General features: G+C 44.7%; 2 protein-coding genes across 3 annotated transcripts in view; both read left to right on the forward strand.

The window, feature by feature from the left end:
* The first annotated feature begins 958 nt into the window (after positions 1–958).
* On the forward strand, positions 959–3,075 carry LOC137075791 (uncharacterized). The gene has a single exon (XM_067444746.1). It carries the CDS (start codon positions 959–961, stop codon positions 3,056–3,058), a length of 2,100 nt encoding a protein of 699 aa, XP_067300847.1. The 3' UTR covers positions 3,059–3,075.
* An 11,261-nt stretch (positions 3,076–14,336) lies between these two features.
* Positions 14,337–18,624, forward strand: part of LOC137074906 (E3 SUMO-protein ligase RanBP2-like) — an 85,158-nt gene continuing 80,870 nt past the window's right edge. For both annotated transcript variants that reach the window (XM_067442978.1, XM_067442979.1), the window contains exons 1-5: positions 14,337–14,474; positions 14,829–15,061; positions 15,147–15,289; positions 16,552–16,747; positions 16,832–17,132. In XM_067442978.1, the coding sequence (XP_067299079.1) occupies positions 16,565–16,747; positions 16,832–17,132 (484 nt within the window). In that variant the 5' untranslated portion in view covers positions 14,337–14,474; positions 14,829–15,061; positions 15,147–15,289; positions 16,552–16,564. The remainder of the gene's footprint in view (positions 14,475–14,828; positions 15,062–15,146; positions 15,290–16,551; positions 16,748–16,831; positions 17,133–18,624) is intronic.

An 18,624-nucleotide genomic window follows, 5' to 3' on the forward strand; every position in this document is an offset into this window, starting at 1 on the left:
ACAATACAGCATAATGATTATTTAAGCCATCTTATATTTTGGAGACAGAAACATACATCACATCTTCCTAATTGTGATTAAACTTTTGAATGTGGCGCCGTGTTGCGTTCAGAATATTACAGTTTCAGAGCATTTACAATCAATGTATGGCGCCAAGTTCTTATGAACCAGGACTGTTTTCTTTATTGTGATTATATTGTAATGTTGTATGCTAAATTTAATAAGAGTTGGACCCAAATGGGTCTCTTTCAAAATAAGAGTCCCATTATGGTTTTACAAACATGCTTTTCCATTTTGTTCCATCTAACTTTTTCTCCACCACAGAAGCAGTGATGTTCCATCTTCTCCCATAGGAGCTCAGTTTCTCTGGCTAATTTCTCCTCTGCCATAACAGTGCTATTCTCTCTGCTCCCACAGGAGCTCAGTTTTCTGGCTAATCTTTTTCTCCTCCGCGCCACAGCAGCGCTGTTATCTCTGCTCCCGCAGGAGCTCAGTTTCTCCGGCTATTTTTCTCCTGTGCCACAGCAGTGCTGTTCTTTCTGCTCCCACAGGAGCCCAGTTTCTCTGGCTAATTTCGCCAGTATCCATAACAGTGTGTTTCCTTTTGCTCCCACAGGAGCTCAGTTTCTCTGGCTAATTCCTCCAGTGTCCATAACAGTGTGCTTCCTTCTGCTCCCACAGGAGCTCAGTTTTTCGGGCTAATCTCTTCTCCACTGCTGTAGCAGTGCTGTTCCCTCTGCTCCCACAGGAGCTCAGTTTATCTGGCTAACCGTTTTTCCACTACTCCCACAGGAGCTCAGTTTTTCTGGCTAACCGTTTCTCCACTGCTGCAAGCAGTGCAGTTCCCTCTGCTCCCACAGGAGCTCGGTTTCTCTGGCTAACCGTTTCTCCACTGCCAAAACAGTGTTGTTCTTTATGCTTCCGCAGGAGCTGAAGAAAATTGGTCCTACCCATTGCAATGTTTGAGAATGAAATTTATCCATTTGACGAAGATCCTCTACAGCATTCCACAGCTGCAAGGAGCACCACAACCCAACAAGACACCGTGACTGAATCTCCAGCAACACAGCGTGGCCGTCGGCCCAGCCGAGCCACATCCCGTACACCGAGACGCAGAGGCTTGCCATCGCCTCCACCTTCAAGACATCCACCATCTCCAGCTTCCTCCTACTCCTCAGTACAACCTACGATTCCAGCAATAGAGAAATGGACCGTACTAGGGTTAAGACAAGTGCTAATCAGTGTCGAGGATAATTTTTCCAGAAGAATTAATAAAGCCAAATTATACAACCTGTACGTTCAAGCAGCTTCTCCATCTCCAAAATCCACTCCACCTTCCAAAACTATAAACAGATCAAGGAAACATAAGGATCCGAACTCACGCTCTCAAAAGACCCCTTCTCCCACAGAATTGGTTCTTCCTCGAGCACCAGGCCACTGCAGCAGGCCCTCAGCTAGCCCGGGCCGCGCCCCAGTTCCAGCCACCGCTGCCATCGTCGCCGCCACCCAGCCCAACTCATCTCTCTGCTCCGCCGAGCCAGAGACCGTGGGTGTTTTCCAGCATTGCGCCCCAGGTTACAATACCAGTTTCCCCTGCCCCAGGCAATCCTTTAAGCGTAAGTACGCTTCCGCCAGCAGCTCAAGCTTTGTATCACAGCCTTTTCCTGTCACTTTTTCTAACCCCTTCCCTTGGCCTGCAGCCCCACCATCAAACTCTAGCGCGAGGCTGCCTCCGCTAGCGGTGCAGGCCCAGCAGCTTTTTGTCCTCCTTAGCTTTCCTCTTTCCCCTTTTTCCCATTCCTTCTTTGTCGGGGACCGACTGAAACGAGAGGTTGCCTCCGCAAGCGGTTTTCGGCCCCTGGTTTTCTATCCGCCTAACTCTTTTTCCCAAACTAGTGCTCCATTCACCCTGTTTTCTGCAACACAGATGCCCTTCCCGCCGAATTCTACAGCCTTGGAACTGCCCCCTGTCGCCAGCAACATTAGAGCACAGATCCTCACAGAAATTCAGGCTGTTGGCGCCAGAGGCGGACCCATTCCCATTCCCAACCCCAGTACCAAAGTATTGAGAGCTAATATTCCCATAAACCACCCATTGAGACCCCTCATTGACGCTTCTCTCAATTCCATCCTTCAAGCTGTTTCCCCCAGAACCCTTCAATCCTACCTAACTGCATGGAAGTGTTTCAAGTCTTTTCACTCCATATACAAGCTGAATTTTCCAGATTATTCTTCGCTTACCATCACTTCATTCATATCTTATCTCAACAGCACCAAGAACCTCCAAGTCAGCTCCATCAAGGGTTATCTAAGCGGAATTCAATTTTTTCACAAACTTGCGTTTGGTCTGCCCTCTCCAGAAATATCCAATTCACAAACATCCATGCTCATCAAAGGCATCCAAAAGACTCAACCCACCCACCCAGACGCCAGACAACCAATAACTCTAGATATACTTACCAAATGTATCTCCACCCTCCGCCGAGGATACCACTACACCAATACTGCCCGCACTCTGGATGCAATGTTCATATTGGCTTTCTTCGGTTTTCTCAGAAGCTCAGAAATTACCATCACATCCACCTTCAACCCAAAGCTTCATCCTACAATTTCAGACCTAGCAGTGCTAGATAACGAAACAATCTCTTACTTCATCAAACAAAGCAAGACGGACCAAATGAAAAAAGGGCATTCCATTTACATTTTCAACCTTCCATCACCAATCCAGCCGTATCAATCCCTTTTAGCCTACCTTCATTTCAGAAGTTCGCTGACTAAACTTTTCTCTGAACCACTCTTCACAGACGATGCTAACCGCCCTGTCACACGTTTCTGGTTCCAAAAACACCTCAAGTCTATACTGATTCTATCCGGCATCTCAGCAGACAACTTTTCTAGCCATTCATTCCGCATAGGTGCAGCAACCACAGCTGCTCAAAAAGGTCTCTCCCAGCACCAGATCCAAAAACTTGGTCGCTGGTCGTCAGAGGCTTTCAAGAGCTACATCCGCTCCAATCGCTCCCACATCAAAGAAGCCCAACAGACCCTCATCAGCTAAAATTGTTTCAGCTTCAGCTTTTTTTCCATACACTCAATCCTACAGGACCACCACATCCGCTCCATTTCAACATCACCAAATTCACTAAGTGAATCAATAATATTCACTGCCGTAGCAGCATCTCTCCAGTTACTCCCGCAGGAACCCACCTCAAATTTCCACTGCCGCAGCAGTGTTATCTCCTTTGCTCAAACAGAAGCTCAGTTTTTCCATCCAGCCGGCTCTCACTGCCACAGCAGTGTTATCTCCTCCGCTCTAACAGAAGCTCAGTATTCCCCATCCAGCTGGCTGTCACTGCCGCAGCAACGCTATCTCCTCTGCTCTAACAGAAGTTCAGGATTCTCCATCCAGCTGGCTGTCACCGCCGCAGCAGTGTTAACTCCGCTCAAACAGAAGCTCAGGATTCTCCATCCAGCTGGCTCCCACTGCCGCAGCAGTGTTAACTCCTCCGCTCCAATAGAAGCTCAGTATTCCCCATCCAGCTGGCTGTCACTGCCGCAGCAGTGTTATCTCCTCCGCTCAAACAGAAACTCAGGATTCTCCATCCAGCTGGCTCTCACTGCCGCAGCAGTGTTACCTCCTCCCCTCTAACAGAAGCTCAGGATTCTCCATCCAGCTGGCTGTCACTGCCACAGCAGGGTTATCTCCTCCGCTCCAATAGAAGCTCCGTATTCCCCATCCAGCGGGCTCTCACTGCCGCAGCAGTGTTATCTCCTCCGCTCTAACAGAAGCTCAGGACTCTCCATCCAGCCAGCTGTCACTGCCGCAGCAGTGTTATCTCCTCCACTCCAATAGAATCTCAGTATTCCCCCATCCAGCTGGCTCTCACGGCCGCAGCAGTATCTCCTCAGTTCTAACAGAAGCTAAGCTTTCCATCCAGCTGGTTCTCACTGCCGCAGCAACGTTATCTCCTCCGCTCTAACAAAAGCTCCGTATTCTCCATCCAGCTGGCTGTCACTGCCGCAGCAGTGTTATCTCCTCCGCTCCAATAGAATCTCAGGATTCCCCATCCAGCTGGCTCTCACTGCCGCAGCAGTATCTCCTCCGTTCAAACAGAAGCTAAGCTTTTCCATCCAGCTGGTTCTCACTGCCGCAGCAGTGTTATCTCATTCGATCCAGCAGAAGCCCAGTTTCTCCAACCGACTTTTACTGCAAACAGTGTCATCTCCTCCGCTCCAACAGAAGCCAGTTCCTCCACCCAAAGCCTCCACTACCACAGCAGTGATACCGCCTCAGCTCCCGCAAGAGTTCCGTTTTTCCATTCAACTTGCTCGCACTGCCGCAGCAGTGATCTCTCCATATTTCCGCAGGAGTCGAGGTTCTACTTCCAACCCGGGGGTTTCAAAAAACAAGTTAAAACGGCTCGTCCCCACGGCTGCAGCAGTATCGACAACTCCGCTCTCGCAAAGCCCGATACTCCACCGAAACTCGTTTCAATACCACAGCAATGTCGCCATCTCCTTTCCCACAGGAGCCCAATCGTCCATACAAATGGTTCGTTTGGATAGTTGGAAAGCAAGTTGAAACGTCTCGTATCTTTGCTGCAGCAGTTACAGTCAATTCCGCTCCCGCAGGAGCTCTGATACGCCCTTCCAAAACCCGTTCCACTGTCTCAGCAGTCTCACCGTTCCCTTACAGAGAGCCTAATTTTCTGTACAACTGGGTCTTCGGATAGTTTGGGAAAGCAGATTCAAAGGGCTCATCTCCACTGCCAGCAGTATCACCAACCTCACTCCTGCAGGAGTTCTGTTCCTCCATCCAAACTAGTCCCACCACCACAGCAGTGTCATCTTCTCAACTCCTACAGGAGCCTAATTCTCTGTACAGCCAGCCCATTGGATACGTTCGAAAGCATGCTGAAACAGCTCGTCTCCACTGCCACAGCACTGCTATCTCCTCCCGCCTACAAGCAACCACCCCCAGCTGACTACCAACGAGTTTCACCCGTCTGATACCACGACCACCAAAACCTCAGAAAATAATGATCAAAGATCTCCCGATCCAGTAACTAACCCCCCTTCGATCGGCACAGCACCAGTTCATGCTCTGCAACTTTTGGGGGGCATCAACATCATTTACTGGCTGCTGTCCTATGCTAGTAGCAATTTTTTGGGGGAGTACTCTGGGTTCGGGCCAAATACCGAGCTTGGAGCCCTCTCCTCGGACAGCACGCCAAATACGCATACTATTTATTCTATCTGAATTATTTGTAAGTGTGAACTCGTGAAATGATGTTTCTTAAAAAACTAAGTTCGGGAGAAGCACGTGCAAATGATCTACCTAATCATGATGTCATTCCAACCAGCTGTCAACAATCAGTAATCATCATGTCTACCAATCAGCTCAAGTAGAGGATCACATAAATAGCCAGTCAACTCACCAATGTTCCTTGACAAAGTTTGCAGCATCCCTCCACCACCCCTTCTACCTCACACGCACCTGGTTAACTTTCCTAACCAGAGATACGGGGGGAGTACTCTGGGTTCGGGCCAAATACCGAGCTTGGAGCCCTCTCCTCGGACAGCACGCCAAATACGCATACTATTTATTCTATCTGAATTATTTGTAAGTGTGAACTCGTGAAGTGTGTTTCTGTCGATTATAGGCATGTTTCTCTCTGAAGTGTGTTTCTCTGAAGTGTGTTTCTGTCGATTATAGGCATGTTTCTCTCTGAAGTGTGTTTCTCTCTGAAGTGTGTTTCTGTCGATTATAGGCATGTTTCTCTCTGAAGTGTGTTTCACTCTGAAGTGTGTTTCTGTCGATTATAGGCATGTTTCTCTCTGAAGTGTGTTTCTGTCGATTATAGGCATGTTTCTCTCTGAAGTTTGTTTCTCTCTGAAGTGTGTTTCTGTCGATTATAGGCATGTTTCTCTCTGAAGTGTGTTTCTGTCGATTATAGGCATGTTTCTCTCTGAAGTGTGTTTCTGTCGATTATAGGCATGTTTCTCTCTGAAGTGTGTTTCTCTCGATTATAGGCATGTTTCTCTCTGAAGTGTGTTTCTCTCGATTATAGGCATGTTTCTCTCTGAAGTGTGTTTCTGTCGATTATAGGCATGTTTCTCTCTGAAGTGTGTTTCTGTCGATTATAGGCATGTTTCTCTCTGAAGTGTGTTTCTCTCTGAAGTGTGTTTCTGTCGATTATAGGCATGTTTCTCTGAAGTGTGTTTCTGTCGATTATAGGCATGTTTCTCTCTGAAGTGTGTTTCTGTCGATTATAGGCATGTTTCTCTCTGAAGTGTGTTTCTGTCGATTATAGGCATGTTTCTCTCTGAAGTGTGTTTCTCTCTGAAGTGTGTTTCTGTCGATTATAGGCATGTTTCTCTGAAGTGTGTTTCTGTCGATTATAGGCATGTTTCTCTCTGAAGTGTGTTTCGGTCGATTATAGGCATGTTTCTCTCTGAAGTGTGTTTCTGTCGATTATAGGCATGTTTCTCTCTGAAGTGTGTTTCTCTCTGAAGTGTGTTTCTGTCGATTATAGGCATGTTTCTCTCTGAAGTGTGTTTCTCTGAAGTGTGTTTCTGTCGATTATAGGCATGTTTCTCTCTGAAGTGTGTTTCTCTCTGAAGTGTGTTTCTCTCTGAAGTGTGTTTCTCTGAAGTGTGTTTCTGTCGATTATAGGCATGTTTCTCTCTGAAGTGTGTTTCTCTCTGAAGTGTGTTTCTCTGAAGTGTGTTTCTCTGAAGTGTGTTTCTGTCGATTATAGGCATGTTTCTCTCTGAAGTGTGTTTCTCTGAAGTGTGTTTCTGTCGATTATAGGCATGTTTCTCTCTGAAGTGTGTTTCTCTCTGAAGTGTGTTTCTCTCTGAAGTGTGTTTCTGTCGATTATAGGCATGTTTCTCTCTGAAGTGTGTTTCTCTGAAGTGTGTTTCTGTCGATTATAGGCATGTTTCTCTCTGAAGTGTGTTTCTCTCTGAAGTGTGTTTCTCTCTGAAGTGTGTTTCTGTCGATTATAGGCATGTTTCTCTCTGAAGTGTGTTTCTCTGAAGTGTGTTTCTGTCGATTATAGGCATGTTTCTCTCTGAAGTGTGTTTCTCTCTGAAGTGTGTTTCTGTCGATTATAGGCATGTTTCTCTCTGAAGTGTGTTTCACTCTGAAGTGTGTTTCTGTCGATTATAGGCATGTTTCTCTCTGAAGTGTGTTTCTCTGAAGTGTGTTTCTGTCGATTATAGGCATGTTTCTCTCTGAAGTGTGTTTCTCTGAAGTGTGTTTCTGTCGATTATAGGCATGTTTCTCTCTGAAGTGTGTTTCTCTCTGAAGTGTGTTTCTCTCTGAAGTGTGTTTCTCTCTGAAGTGTGTTTCTCTCTGAAGTGTGTTTCTCTCTGAAGTGTGTTTCTCTCTGAAGTGTGTTTCTCTGAAGTGTGTTTCTGTCGATTATAGGCATGTTTCTCTCTGAAGTGTGTTTCTCTCTGAAGTGTGTTTCTCTCTGAAGTGTGTTTCTGTCTGAAGTGTGTTTCTCTCTGAAGTGTGTTTCTCTGAAGTGTGTTTCTGTCGATTATAGGCATGTTTCTCTCTGAAGTGTGTTTCTGTCGATTATAGGCATGTTTCTCTCTGAAGTGTGTTTCTCTGAAGTGTGTTTCTGTCGATTATAGGCATGTTTCTCTGAAGTGTGTTTCACTCTGAAGTGTGTTTCTGTCGATTATAGGCATGTTTCTCTGAAGTGTGTTTCACTCTGAAGTGTGTTTCTGTCGATTATAGGCATGTTTCTCTCTGAAGTGTGTTTCTCTGAAGTGTGTTTCTGTCGATTATAGGCATGTTTCTCTCTGAAGTGTGTTTCTGTCGATTATAGGCATGTTTCTCTGAAGTGTGTTTCACTCTGAAGTGTGTTTCTGTCGATTATAGGCATGTTTCTCTGAAGTGTGTTTCACTCTGAAGTGTGTTTCTGTCGATTATAGGCATGTTTCTCTCTGAAGTGTGTTTCTCTGAAGTGTGTTTCTGTCGATTATAGGCATGTTTCTCTCTGAAGTGTGTTTCTGTCGATTATAGGCATGTTTCTCTCTGAAGTGTGTTTCTGTCGATTATAGGCATGTTTCTCTCTGAAGTGTGTTTCTCTCTGAAGTGTGTTTCTCTCTGAAGTGTGTTTCTGTCTGAAGTGTGTTTCTCTCTGAAGTGTGTTTCTCTGAAGTGTGTTTCTGTCGATTATAGGCATGTTTCTCTCTGAAGTGTGTTTCTGTCGATTATAGGCATGTTTCTCTCTGAAGTGTGTTTCTCTGAAGTGTGTTTCTGTCGATTATAGGCATGTTTCTCTGAAGTGTGTTTCACTCTGAAGTGTGTTTCTGTCGATTATAGGCATGTTTCTCTGAAGTGTGTTTCACTCTGAAGTGTGTTTCTGTCGATTATAGGCATGTTTCTCTCTGAAGTGTGTTTCTCTGAAGTGTGTTTCTGTCGATTATAGGCATGTTTCTCTCTGAAGTGTGTTTCTGTCGATTATAGGCATGTTTCTCTGAAGTGTGTTTCACTCTGAAGTGTGTTTCTGTCGATTATAGGCATGTTTCTCTGAAGTGTGTTTCACTCTGAAGTGTGTTTCTGTCGATTATAGGCATGTTTCTCTCTGACGTGTTTCTCTCTGAAGTGTGTTTCTGTCGATTATAGGCATGTTTCTCTGAAGTGTGTTTCTCTCTGAAGTGTGTTTCTCTCGATTATAGGCATGTTTCTCTGAAGTGTGTTTCACTCTGAAGTGTGTTTTTGTCGATTATAGGCATGTTTCTCTGAAGTGTGTTTCTGTCGATTATAGGCATGTTTCTCTGAAGTGTGTTTCTGTCGATTATAGGCATGTTTCTCTGAAGTGTGTTTCACTCTGAAGTGTGTTTCTGTCGATTATAGGCATGTTTCTCTCTGAAGTGTGTTTCACTCTGAAGTGTGTTTCTCTCTGAAGTGTGTTTCTGTCGATTATAGGCATGTTTCTCTGAAGTGTGTTTCTCTCTGAAGTGTGTTTCTGTCGATTATAGGCATGTTTCTGCTCCTGAAGGAAAGATGTAGAAAACAGAGTTAACTGTGGGTTTAACCTCTCCTTTATTATTCATACATGACACACACTTCCCTAACAGGTCAACAATTCACCACAACTGAGGTAGATTTATTATTTTTTAGTAATAAAAGCAATATTCAGTGTTTCCCACAGATTAGAAACCAATTTGTGGTGGCAGGAGGGTGTTGGTGATTGGCATAAATATCGATTTCGTTCTTGATTTCATATAAAATCATATGCATATCGCCTACTGTACATATAAGGAAAAATAGGTTTAGCTTTTTAGCACTATTTTAAACTTTTATTGGGTTAAATTATATTAGCTTACATTCATTAATATTCACTTGTGTTCTTATGTGTCATTCAAAATATTAGGATTTAAGTTATTAACTTTAAAATTTCACATTTAAAGAAATCTAGTGCTTGATCATGTCTACATATTTATTCAAATGCAAAACCTAAAAATAAGTAAGAAGTTATGATCTGCAATACTTTTTTGAGAAACTAGATACATGTATATTCAGTGTTTCCCACAGATTCGAAAGCAATGTGCGGCGGTGGAGGTGAGGGGGGGGGATTTGGGGGGTTATTAACGTTTTAAAATTTTACATTTAAAGGAACACGGCAACTTTTTGGGACTTTGGGACTGGCTTATTAAGTGTATCCCCCAGAGTTAGATAAGTCCATATATATCATTCTCATCTCCGTGCATCCCATAACTCAGTCTGACACGCACTCCCGCTAGCCTAGCTTAGCACAAAGACTGGAGGTATATGGTTTCAGCTAGCCTATACTGCTTAAAAAGTGACAAAATGACGCCAACATTTTCCTATTTACATGTTGCAATGTGTATAGTCACAGCGTGTACAAATAACAAGGTTACATGAGACACAGCTATCTTATAAACATATACATACTGTGGACTATATTCTCAGAAGGCGCAGCACTGCTCCACTTCTGCGGAGTGCGGAGTGATTTGCTCGCAGCACATGAGAAGCCCCGCGGTGAGAAGCAGAGAGTTCACTCAGAGTTGGAATAATTGCTAGATAGTTTACAATCATGGGTGTTCGCTGTATTGTGAAGGCCCGCAACAATAAACAGGGGAGACCAGACAATACAATGATATTCCATAGAAGTCCAACCCAAAGCGCTGATCTGATGAATCGATGGCTACTTGCTCTGGACATAGACCCAAACATAACTTTAGCCATCATCAAGTGCTATCGGGTTTGCTCTGAACATTTCACAGAGGATTACTATTTCGGAAAAAAAACATGAAACGTGTGCTGAAGGATACGGCCATCCCATGGATAATATAGACAGGACAAATATATAGACAGTTCCATACATATTGTGTTCGTTCTGATTCTCCCCTCAACCTCAGTCTGATCGGCGTTTTGTCTATTTGCTTCCACAGTTTGTAACTCCTCGTCTGTGTATTCTGGCTCAAAAAGATATGGTTCCAGGGTTTGGTTTGATGCCAAGTAAAGATCCTCTGACAATTCCTCAAAATCAGCCATGATCAACAGTCACGTTCGCCACTAGCTACAGTCACGCTGGTTTTGTTTACGGAAGGAACACTGCGGGGCTTCTCATGTGCTGCGAGCAAATCCCTCCGCACTCCGCAGAAGTGGAGCAGTGCTGCGCCTTCTGAGAATATAGTCCACAGTATGTATAAGTTTATAAGATAGCTGTGTCTCATGTAACCTTGTTATTTGTACACGCTGTGACTATACACATTGCAACATGTAAATAGGAAAATGTTGGCGTCATTTTGTCACTTATTGAGCAGTAGGCTAGCTGAAGCCATATACCTCCAGTCTTTGTGCTAAGCTAGGCTAGCGGGAGTGCGTGTCAGACTGAGTTATGGGATGCACGGAGATGAGAATGATATATATGGACAGAACTTTGGGGGATACACTTAAAGAGGGGGGTGGGGGGGTGTCAACATTTGTGTGTCTTTACTCGCAGTTTATGAGGACATGATTCGGTTTATGGACTATTGTATGCGACTAAACCTTAGCAGTAGCAAGCAAAATGGTTTAGCACGTCAGACTAGTGTAACGTTATACACAGAACAGCAATGGAGTAACGTTAGCGCATTTGAATGACGAAGCACGCGATCGTGTCGTTTACTGATGTTTACTCACGTGACGATAGCCGACAGCACAGACATCTGAAGCAGTTTAACTCACCGGCTGCTTCCAAAGCAGGACCGAACCTTTATCGCTGGGACCGCTCCGTCAGAAACACACTTCTTTGGTATGATTTGGTGAAGTCCTGACAGCAGTGACCGTGGAGATCCACTTTGTGACGCGACTGAAGCGATGTTGTGAAGCTTCCCGTCATTTCTGCGTTCAAATCGGTTCAAATGCAGCGCTGCCTTCCCAGAATGCTGTGCTGAAGCGTTGAAGTCGCTCGACGTCACCCATAGGAATAAAGTGGAGCGCGGCGCGGACTATAACGACAGAAGTGTTCACGGACGACTGGATCTGCAGCTGAGAGTGTGTATGGGCGTGCGTTTCCTCTCTCGCTCTAGTCACGCGCGCGCACCCTACCGGGAGAAGAGGCCCGTACGGCCCATACAAGGACCTTCCGCTCTATTAACGTCAAGCCGACCCATACTCGAAAAAACTCTCCAAAACTTGTGAGAAACCGGAAGGAGTATTTCTGATGTATAAATACTCCATCAAACGTCCAACTTAGTGTTTGAAACTTTGTCTATGTTTAGGATGGGAATCCAAGTCTTTAACAGTGTAAAGCTCAGTATGCAGGAAACAGCATTTCACCGCCGCTTTAAGCAAATATCATTTATAATCTTTATGAGCGCTGTCTCTGTGCTGGGATGCGGTCGGAAACCAGATTGAAAATTATCAAAGTGTCTGTTTGAGTTTAAGAATTTGTTGAAAACAACTTTTTCAATGATCTTGCCAATGAAGGGGAGATTTGAGAATGGTCTGTAGTTGCTCAGTATGGAGTTATCCAGATTCTCTTTTTCAGAAGAGGTTTAAAGGGTTAGTTCACCCAAAAAACGAAATTGATGTCATTAATGACTCACCCTAAATTCGTTCCACACCCGTAAGAGCTTTAGAGATTCTAATTAACCCACTGATGTCTCATATGGACTACTTTGATGATGTTTTTATTCCTTTCTGGACATGGACAGTAGTAGTGTGCATACACTTTCATTAAAGGAACAGAAAGCTCTCAAGACTAAATTAAAATATCTTAAACTGTGTTCCGATGATAAGCGGAGGTTTTATGGGTGTGAAACGACATTAGGGGAGTCATTAATAGCATAAATCATGTTTTTGGGTGCACTAACCCTTTAAGTGAAGAGATCTTTAAAAGTGGTAATTTAACAGTATTGTTTTTTTCACGCAAAGTAATCGTAGTTTGACAGGTAACAGGCAGCAGATTAGATGGGTTTGCTATACGGCCTGACAGGGCCTTAGACTTTCTATCACCTAACAGAACAGAGATAGAGAAAGAGGCAGGCACACTGGGTTCACACTTGTTCTGTAAACATTTGATAAAGTTACTGTTATCATAGCGGGGACTAGGTTTGCAACGGTATACCGGTATGGCAGTTTATCGCTGTAATGACATGTACAATTATCTTTCCGTGAGTCTTTGCTTACACACGGTTTTGGAGAAAAAAATGAAAACAGATCTTATTTATTTCTTGTATTCCCCCCCCCCCCCCCCCTTTTTAATAAAAAAAGTTTGATTTAACCATATGTTATATATATTTTTTAATGTGTTTTCATTTATTGATGGGTCATTGTAGCTGATGATTATAATAATAACAGAGCAAAACAATAAAGATTTTTTAATACTGTGAAACCGTCAAACCGTAATATTTTCTGAGATGATTATCTGTCATTTTCTTAAATGAGCCGCGGCAATGTTTCAAATGAGCTTCTAACGCTGGACAAATGCCTTTATTTTCAACACCATCAGCTTGTACCCAAACCATTTCGAAACTAAGGAGCCATTTGTTTGCCGATTACAAACAAGCTCCTCTGCGCCGTGTTTGCGGGATTCTTTCGCGCTGTAGGGGATTTTAAAAAAAATGACGTGAGTGGAAGGGAGGCGACGGCGCCGGGACAGTGTGTGTGTTAGAGCGGGAGGCAGAGGGGCAGAGAGATTTGACAGAGTTGCGAAATTGCAGGCGCGGCTCGCGGCTGTTATTTCAAATAGTGCAACATATTTTAACTAATCGGTTAACCGGTTTCAACTGGCTAATGAAGCTCGGTGGTCGGTCAAGAAAATGTTGTTTTCGCCATCGCTAGTCCAGGGTGAGATGTTATGGTTCAGTGCCTCGATCTGTGTCACTGAATCTTGGAGCAGTTCTAATCCATCACAGTCTGTCTGTGGTGAGCTCTGTGGGCAGGGCTCAGCTGGGAGTGTGCCCGTGAGCAATGGTTGTTGTGGCTGCGTGGTCTTATCATTGTCCTTGGGGTATTTGTCAACTGAATGTCCATTCAGGTGCTGAAATAAAGTCCTGTTGGTCGTCCATACTGTGTACAGGTGTGTGTGTGTGTGTGTGTGTGTGTGTGTGTGTGTGTGTGTGTGTGTGTGTGTGTGTGTGTGTGTGTGTGTGTGTGTGTGTGTGTGTGTGCGCAATTCAGGTTGAGTGGGTTGACACAGAGCTGAAAGATGATGAACGGAAAAATAATTATTTTCCGTTAGCACTTCTGCACCAAGTTTGTTTGTGTTGAGGCCATTTGATATAAACAGTTGTGTCTGACTCCAGAAGAGATTAAAGTTGTCGATGAAGTTCACTCGTTTGGGGATTCCTCATCCACATTCATTGATACTTGTAATATGTTTTCAAGATGTATAGGTGGCAGTAGGAAACTAGTGTTTGCAATACTTGTGTCTGGGGTAGAGCTTGCAACTGCAGCAATATAAGCAAGAGCGTCCAAACAGCAGCTAAGCAGGAAGTCAAAACCCTATATCTATATCCCTATACTATATGAAAAAATATAGTAAAACACATCAAAAAGAAATCTTCGTCCATTACAATGTTTTGCCAACGCATGTACCAATGTAGGAGAAATCACCCAACCCTAAGGCTGGTGATCCGGTGTTTCCAGCATCTCGGAGCGTCGCCACAGGGAATGAATGCAGTTAACTCCATCTGTACATGAGCGGCTCGTTATAATCACTGGATGTTTCGTCAGAAATACTCATTAAACATCTGTTATGCTCCTCTTTGGTGACCCTGTCTCGAGTCAAATATCAGTTTAAGCATGAGTTCTGTAATGCTGATGTTTGTTTCTGGACTCTCAGCGGTCAGTGGATCTGAATCCGGCTCAGTCAGACCTGGTTCTGAAGGTGGCGGAGCTGCTGTGCGGTAAACCGGAGCCTGACAACCAGGCCGAGTTCTGGGTGGAGAAAGCCTCCAGGCTCCTGCCAAGACATCCCACCATTTTCAATCTGAAGGTCAGTGCCCACATCCCATCAGCCTGCTCTAAAAACACCCTGTCCTCCGAGTTAATCTCTCTCTCTCTCTCTCTCTCTCTCTCTCTCTCTCTCTCTCTCTCTCTCTCTCTCTCTCTCTCTCTCTCTCTCTCTCTCTCTCTCTCTCTCTCTCTCTCTCTCTCTCTCTCTTCTCTCTCTCTCTCTCTCTCTCTCTCCCCCTCTCTCCCCCTCTCCCCCCACCCTCTCTCTCCCCCTCTCCCCCTCTCTCTCTCTCTCTCTCTCTCTCTCCCCCTCTCCCCCTCTCCCCCTCTCTCTCTCTCTCCCTCCCTCTCTCCCTCTCTCCCCTTCTCCCTCTCTCTCTCTCTCTCTCTGCAGGAGAAGCTTCTGAGCACACAAGGACAGATCGGCTCCAATCAGCTGTACGATCTGCTTCAGTCGGAGCTCAAGCTGCGGCCCGGCGACATCTACATTAATGAGAGGCTGGTGCGTCTGGTACAGTGCAGAGGGCCGGCATGAGGAGGCAGTGAAGCACTGTCTGCAGGTGGAGAAGACTGCCGCTCTGAGGGACCCGTCTGGAGTGGTACGAGCTCCTGGTCAGCGTCCTTCAGGTCAGTAATCGTCCTGTGCCTCTCCATCTCCTTTTATGTAAGCGATATAACTGTGTGTGAGTGTGATCAATCTGCTGTGTTTCAGGAGTATCTCCGCCAGCCGAGCGTGCTGTCGAACGAGCAGGCGTCCCGCAAGTTTCACAAAGAGCTTCTGCTGGCGCTCGGCAGCCGCGTCAGACTGAGCCTGAGGGTGAAGGGCTGCGAGGAGAGCACTGAAGCTCTCTGGAGGTACGTCAACACAAGCCTGTCCGGCCTCTGGAACACTGCACACATGAAGCACATCAGTCACGCTCCAGTGCTTCACCAACAACCCCTTTAATGAGTGTTTGTGTGTCTCTAATGGGGCTGACAGATGATCATCTCTTCCTCTTTACTACTAGTTACAGCAGCAAATAAACATGAGTGAACATCAGAAGGAATCTGTTCACGATCAATCAATCAGTGTTTCAATGACGTCAATAATACAGCTTGACAATGTCACATAACGTCACATTTACTTCAGAAAAGCCTGAAGGTGTGCTGTGGTATCTGACACCAGATGTTAGCAGCAGATCTTCAAGTCCTGTAAGTTGCGAGGGGGATTGGTCTTGTTTGTTCAGCTCATCCCACAGATGCTCGATTGGATTGAGATCTGGGGAATCTGGAGGCCGAGTCGACGCCTCAAACTGGTCGTTGTGCTCCTCAAACCATTCCTGAAGCATTTGTGCTTTGTGTCAGGAGCATTATTCTGCTGGAAGAGCCACAGCCACCAGAATACCGTTTCCATCAAAGGCTGAACATGGTCTCAGCAATGCTTAGGTAGGTGGAGCGTGTCAAAGGAACATCCACATGGATGGAGGACCCAAGGTGTCCCAGCAGAACATTGGCCAAAGCATCACACTGCCTCCGCCGGCTCGCCTTCTTCCCATAGTGCATCTGGGGCCATGTGTTCCTCAGGTTAAGGCCACACACACACACCCGGCCATCCACGGGATGTAGAAGAACATGTGATTCCTCAGACCAGGCCACCTTCTTCCATTGCTCCATACGCCTCAAACTGAGCTGCTCTGTGTATTCTGACAGCTTTCTATCAGAACCAGCATTAACTTCTGGAGCAGTTTGAGCTCCAGTAGCTCGTCTGTTTGATCAGACCCCACGGGCCAGCCTTCGCTCCCCACGTGCATCAATGAGCCTTGGCCGCCCATGACCCTGTGGCCGGTTCTCCACTGGTCCTTCCTTGGAGCACTTTTGATAGATACTGACCACTGCAGACCGGGAACAGCCCACAAGAGCTGCAGTTTTGGAGATGCTCTGACCCAGTCGTCTAGCCGTCACAATCTGGCCAAACTCGCTCAAATCCTTACGCTTGCCCATTTCTCCTGCTTCACACACATCAACTCTGAGGACTAAATGTTCACTTGCTGCCTAATATACCCCACCCACTAACAGGAGCCGTGATGATGAGATCATCAGTGTTATTCACTGGTCATAATGTCATGTTTTTTCTGCAGTTTGGACCGTGCGATGCAGTCTCTGAAGAATACGGCCACGAACACACTGGACGAGCTGTCGGAGGTTTTCACGGAGATGAGGGCTCAGCTGTACCTGTACGCTGGGACTCTGCTGCTGAAGATGGCTCAGGATGGGGCGCAGCAGTGGAGGGCTGTGCTGGATTTTGCTGCTCTCTGTTATCTCCTGGCCTATCAGGTATGATGTGTGATTGCTCTTCCTTTTGAGGCTGCAGCTTGTGTGATTGGCCACTGTACAGTGTCACATCCGTGTCTCCCTCAGGCTCCGAGACCCAAAGCCAACAGTTTGAAAAGTGAGCATGCATTCCATGAGCCTTTGGAGCTGCTGGCCTCGGACCGCCAGAGTCAGGCGGGTCACATGCTGCTGAATCTGAGTCAGGATGTGGAGCAGCTGCTGAAGGACGTGGAGGAGGCGTTCGGGAACCGGATCGGGCCGAGCCATCTGTTCGACGCTCTCTTCGGCACACAGAAGCACGAGCAGCACTCCTTCATCTGCAACGACGAGATGCACATAGTCAACACACACCCGCCCAGAGCCGCAGATCTGGAAAAGTGGGACAGTGGTGAGTGTCAGACTCTAGAACCGGTTCAGATCACACGACTCACTGTTCACTTTATGGTTTGAGTCGCAGCAAGAAAGGGTGGAGATAACCTAACTTACTGTTTATTATGTAAAGAACACATTAATTGCTTTTGACAGCGCAGCAAAAACGTATTAAACCAAATGAACAGTCAGTAATAAAGTAAACCAATCAGAGCAACATGTTATTTACATGCTTGTATTTTTGACAGAATAACGTTAATTTGTGTTTTTTTAAATAAAAAACAAAACCAAAAAAACAATTGAAGACACTCAACTAAGGCCAAAAACACACAGTAGATGTGTACACAAGACTTTGGACTAATGTTGCCTACTAATGCAGATAAATATTGATTTAAGATTTGTAAAACACTTTGTTTACGAAGCCTGTGTGTGAAGATGCTTGAACGATCATGAATAATGCTGAGATTCACACCTGAGAGAACAAAAGAACCTAATGAGTCGCATAATGAATGAGTCCCAGGTGTGTGGCAGAGAGGGAGCTAAGAAACAGGACAAAATACATATATATTTTGTAGATAATTTAGAATATAGTCAACATTATAAAGTGAGAGCCAAAGGCAGAAGGTGAGCTAGTATCAGGTCATATTGATTCTCAAATCTCAAATGTATTCTCACATCAGAAAGGATCTGTGCGGATACTGATAACAGGATTATCTGGTGCTCCTCGTTTATGGGTTACATTGGTTGTCTTCCCGGTCATAAGTGACCGGACACCTAAAAATTAAACTTCCTCCACCCCAGTAAAACCAATGCAATTTATTTTTCTTCAATAATATTTTTTCTTTTTAATTTTGTATTTTGAGATGATTTGATGGTATTTTTTTAATATTTATGCAATAATTATTGTCTATTTTTGCCATTTAAAATGATAAAATATATATTTTTTAAAACATTTTATTTAAAAAAAATTTAATTGCAGTATTTTAGGTTAAAATAGAGACTAGGCCTTCAAAAAAATAAATAACTGAAGACAGATTAGCGCCCTCTTTTGGAATTATTTAAGAAATTATGCAACCATGGGTGTAATCCACTAGAGGTCTCTATGGAGGGGCTTGTGAATTCCCAAGTTCACTTTTCAACACATTTAATATTTTTTTTTAGCTGGATTTGAATAAATATATAAAAATAATCAAATACTATTTTTATATTATTACTTTTTTTTAGAAATGGTGATTTTTTTTCTGTGAATTTGTGTTTTTGCAGATTTCCCATTCATTTCCTATGGCAAGTGGAAGTATTTTTTTTACAACCACTTAGCATGCTCGAATCATGCCCTCAATTTTTTTATGTGTTTACATACCTAATGTTAGAAAAGTCACCAAGTTTCATGTCATTCTGACGAAGATGTGATTTTTAATAATTCAAAATGTGGTTCATAGGTTCAGTTTTTCATGGGTGTGTGTGTGTATAAGTGTGTGTGTGTGTGCGTATGTATGTGAGTGGATGTGTCA

Source organism: Pseudorasbora parva, chromosome 5, assembly GCF_024679245.1.
Source record: "Pseudorasbora parva isolate DD20220531a chromosome 5, ASM2467924v1, whole genome shotgun sequence".
Classification (NCBI taxonomy): Eukaryota; Metazoa; Chordata; class Actinopteri; order Cypriniformes; family Gobionidae; genus Pseudorasbora; species Pseudorasbora parva.

What these genes read in the sequence shown, in the direction of transcription:
- LOC137075791 (XM_067444746.1), top strand. Translation starts at nt 959, where the DNA reads ATGTTTGAGAATGAAATTTATCCATTTGACGAAGATCCTCTACAGCAT.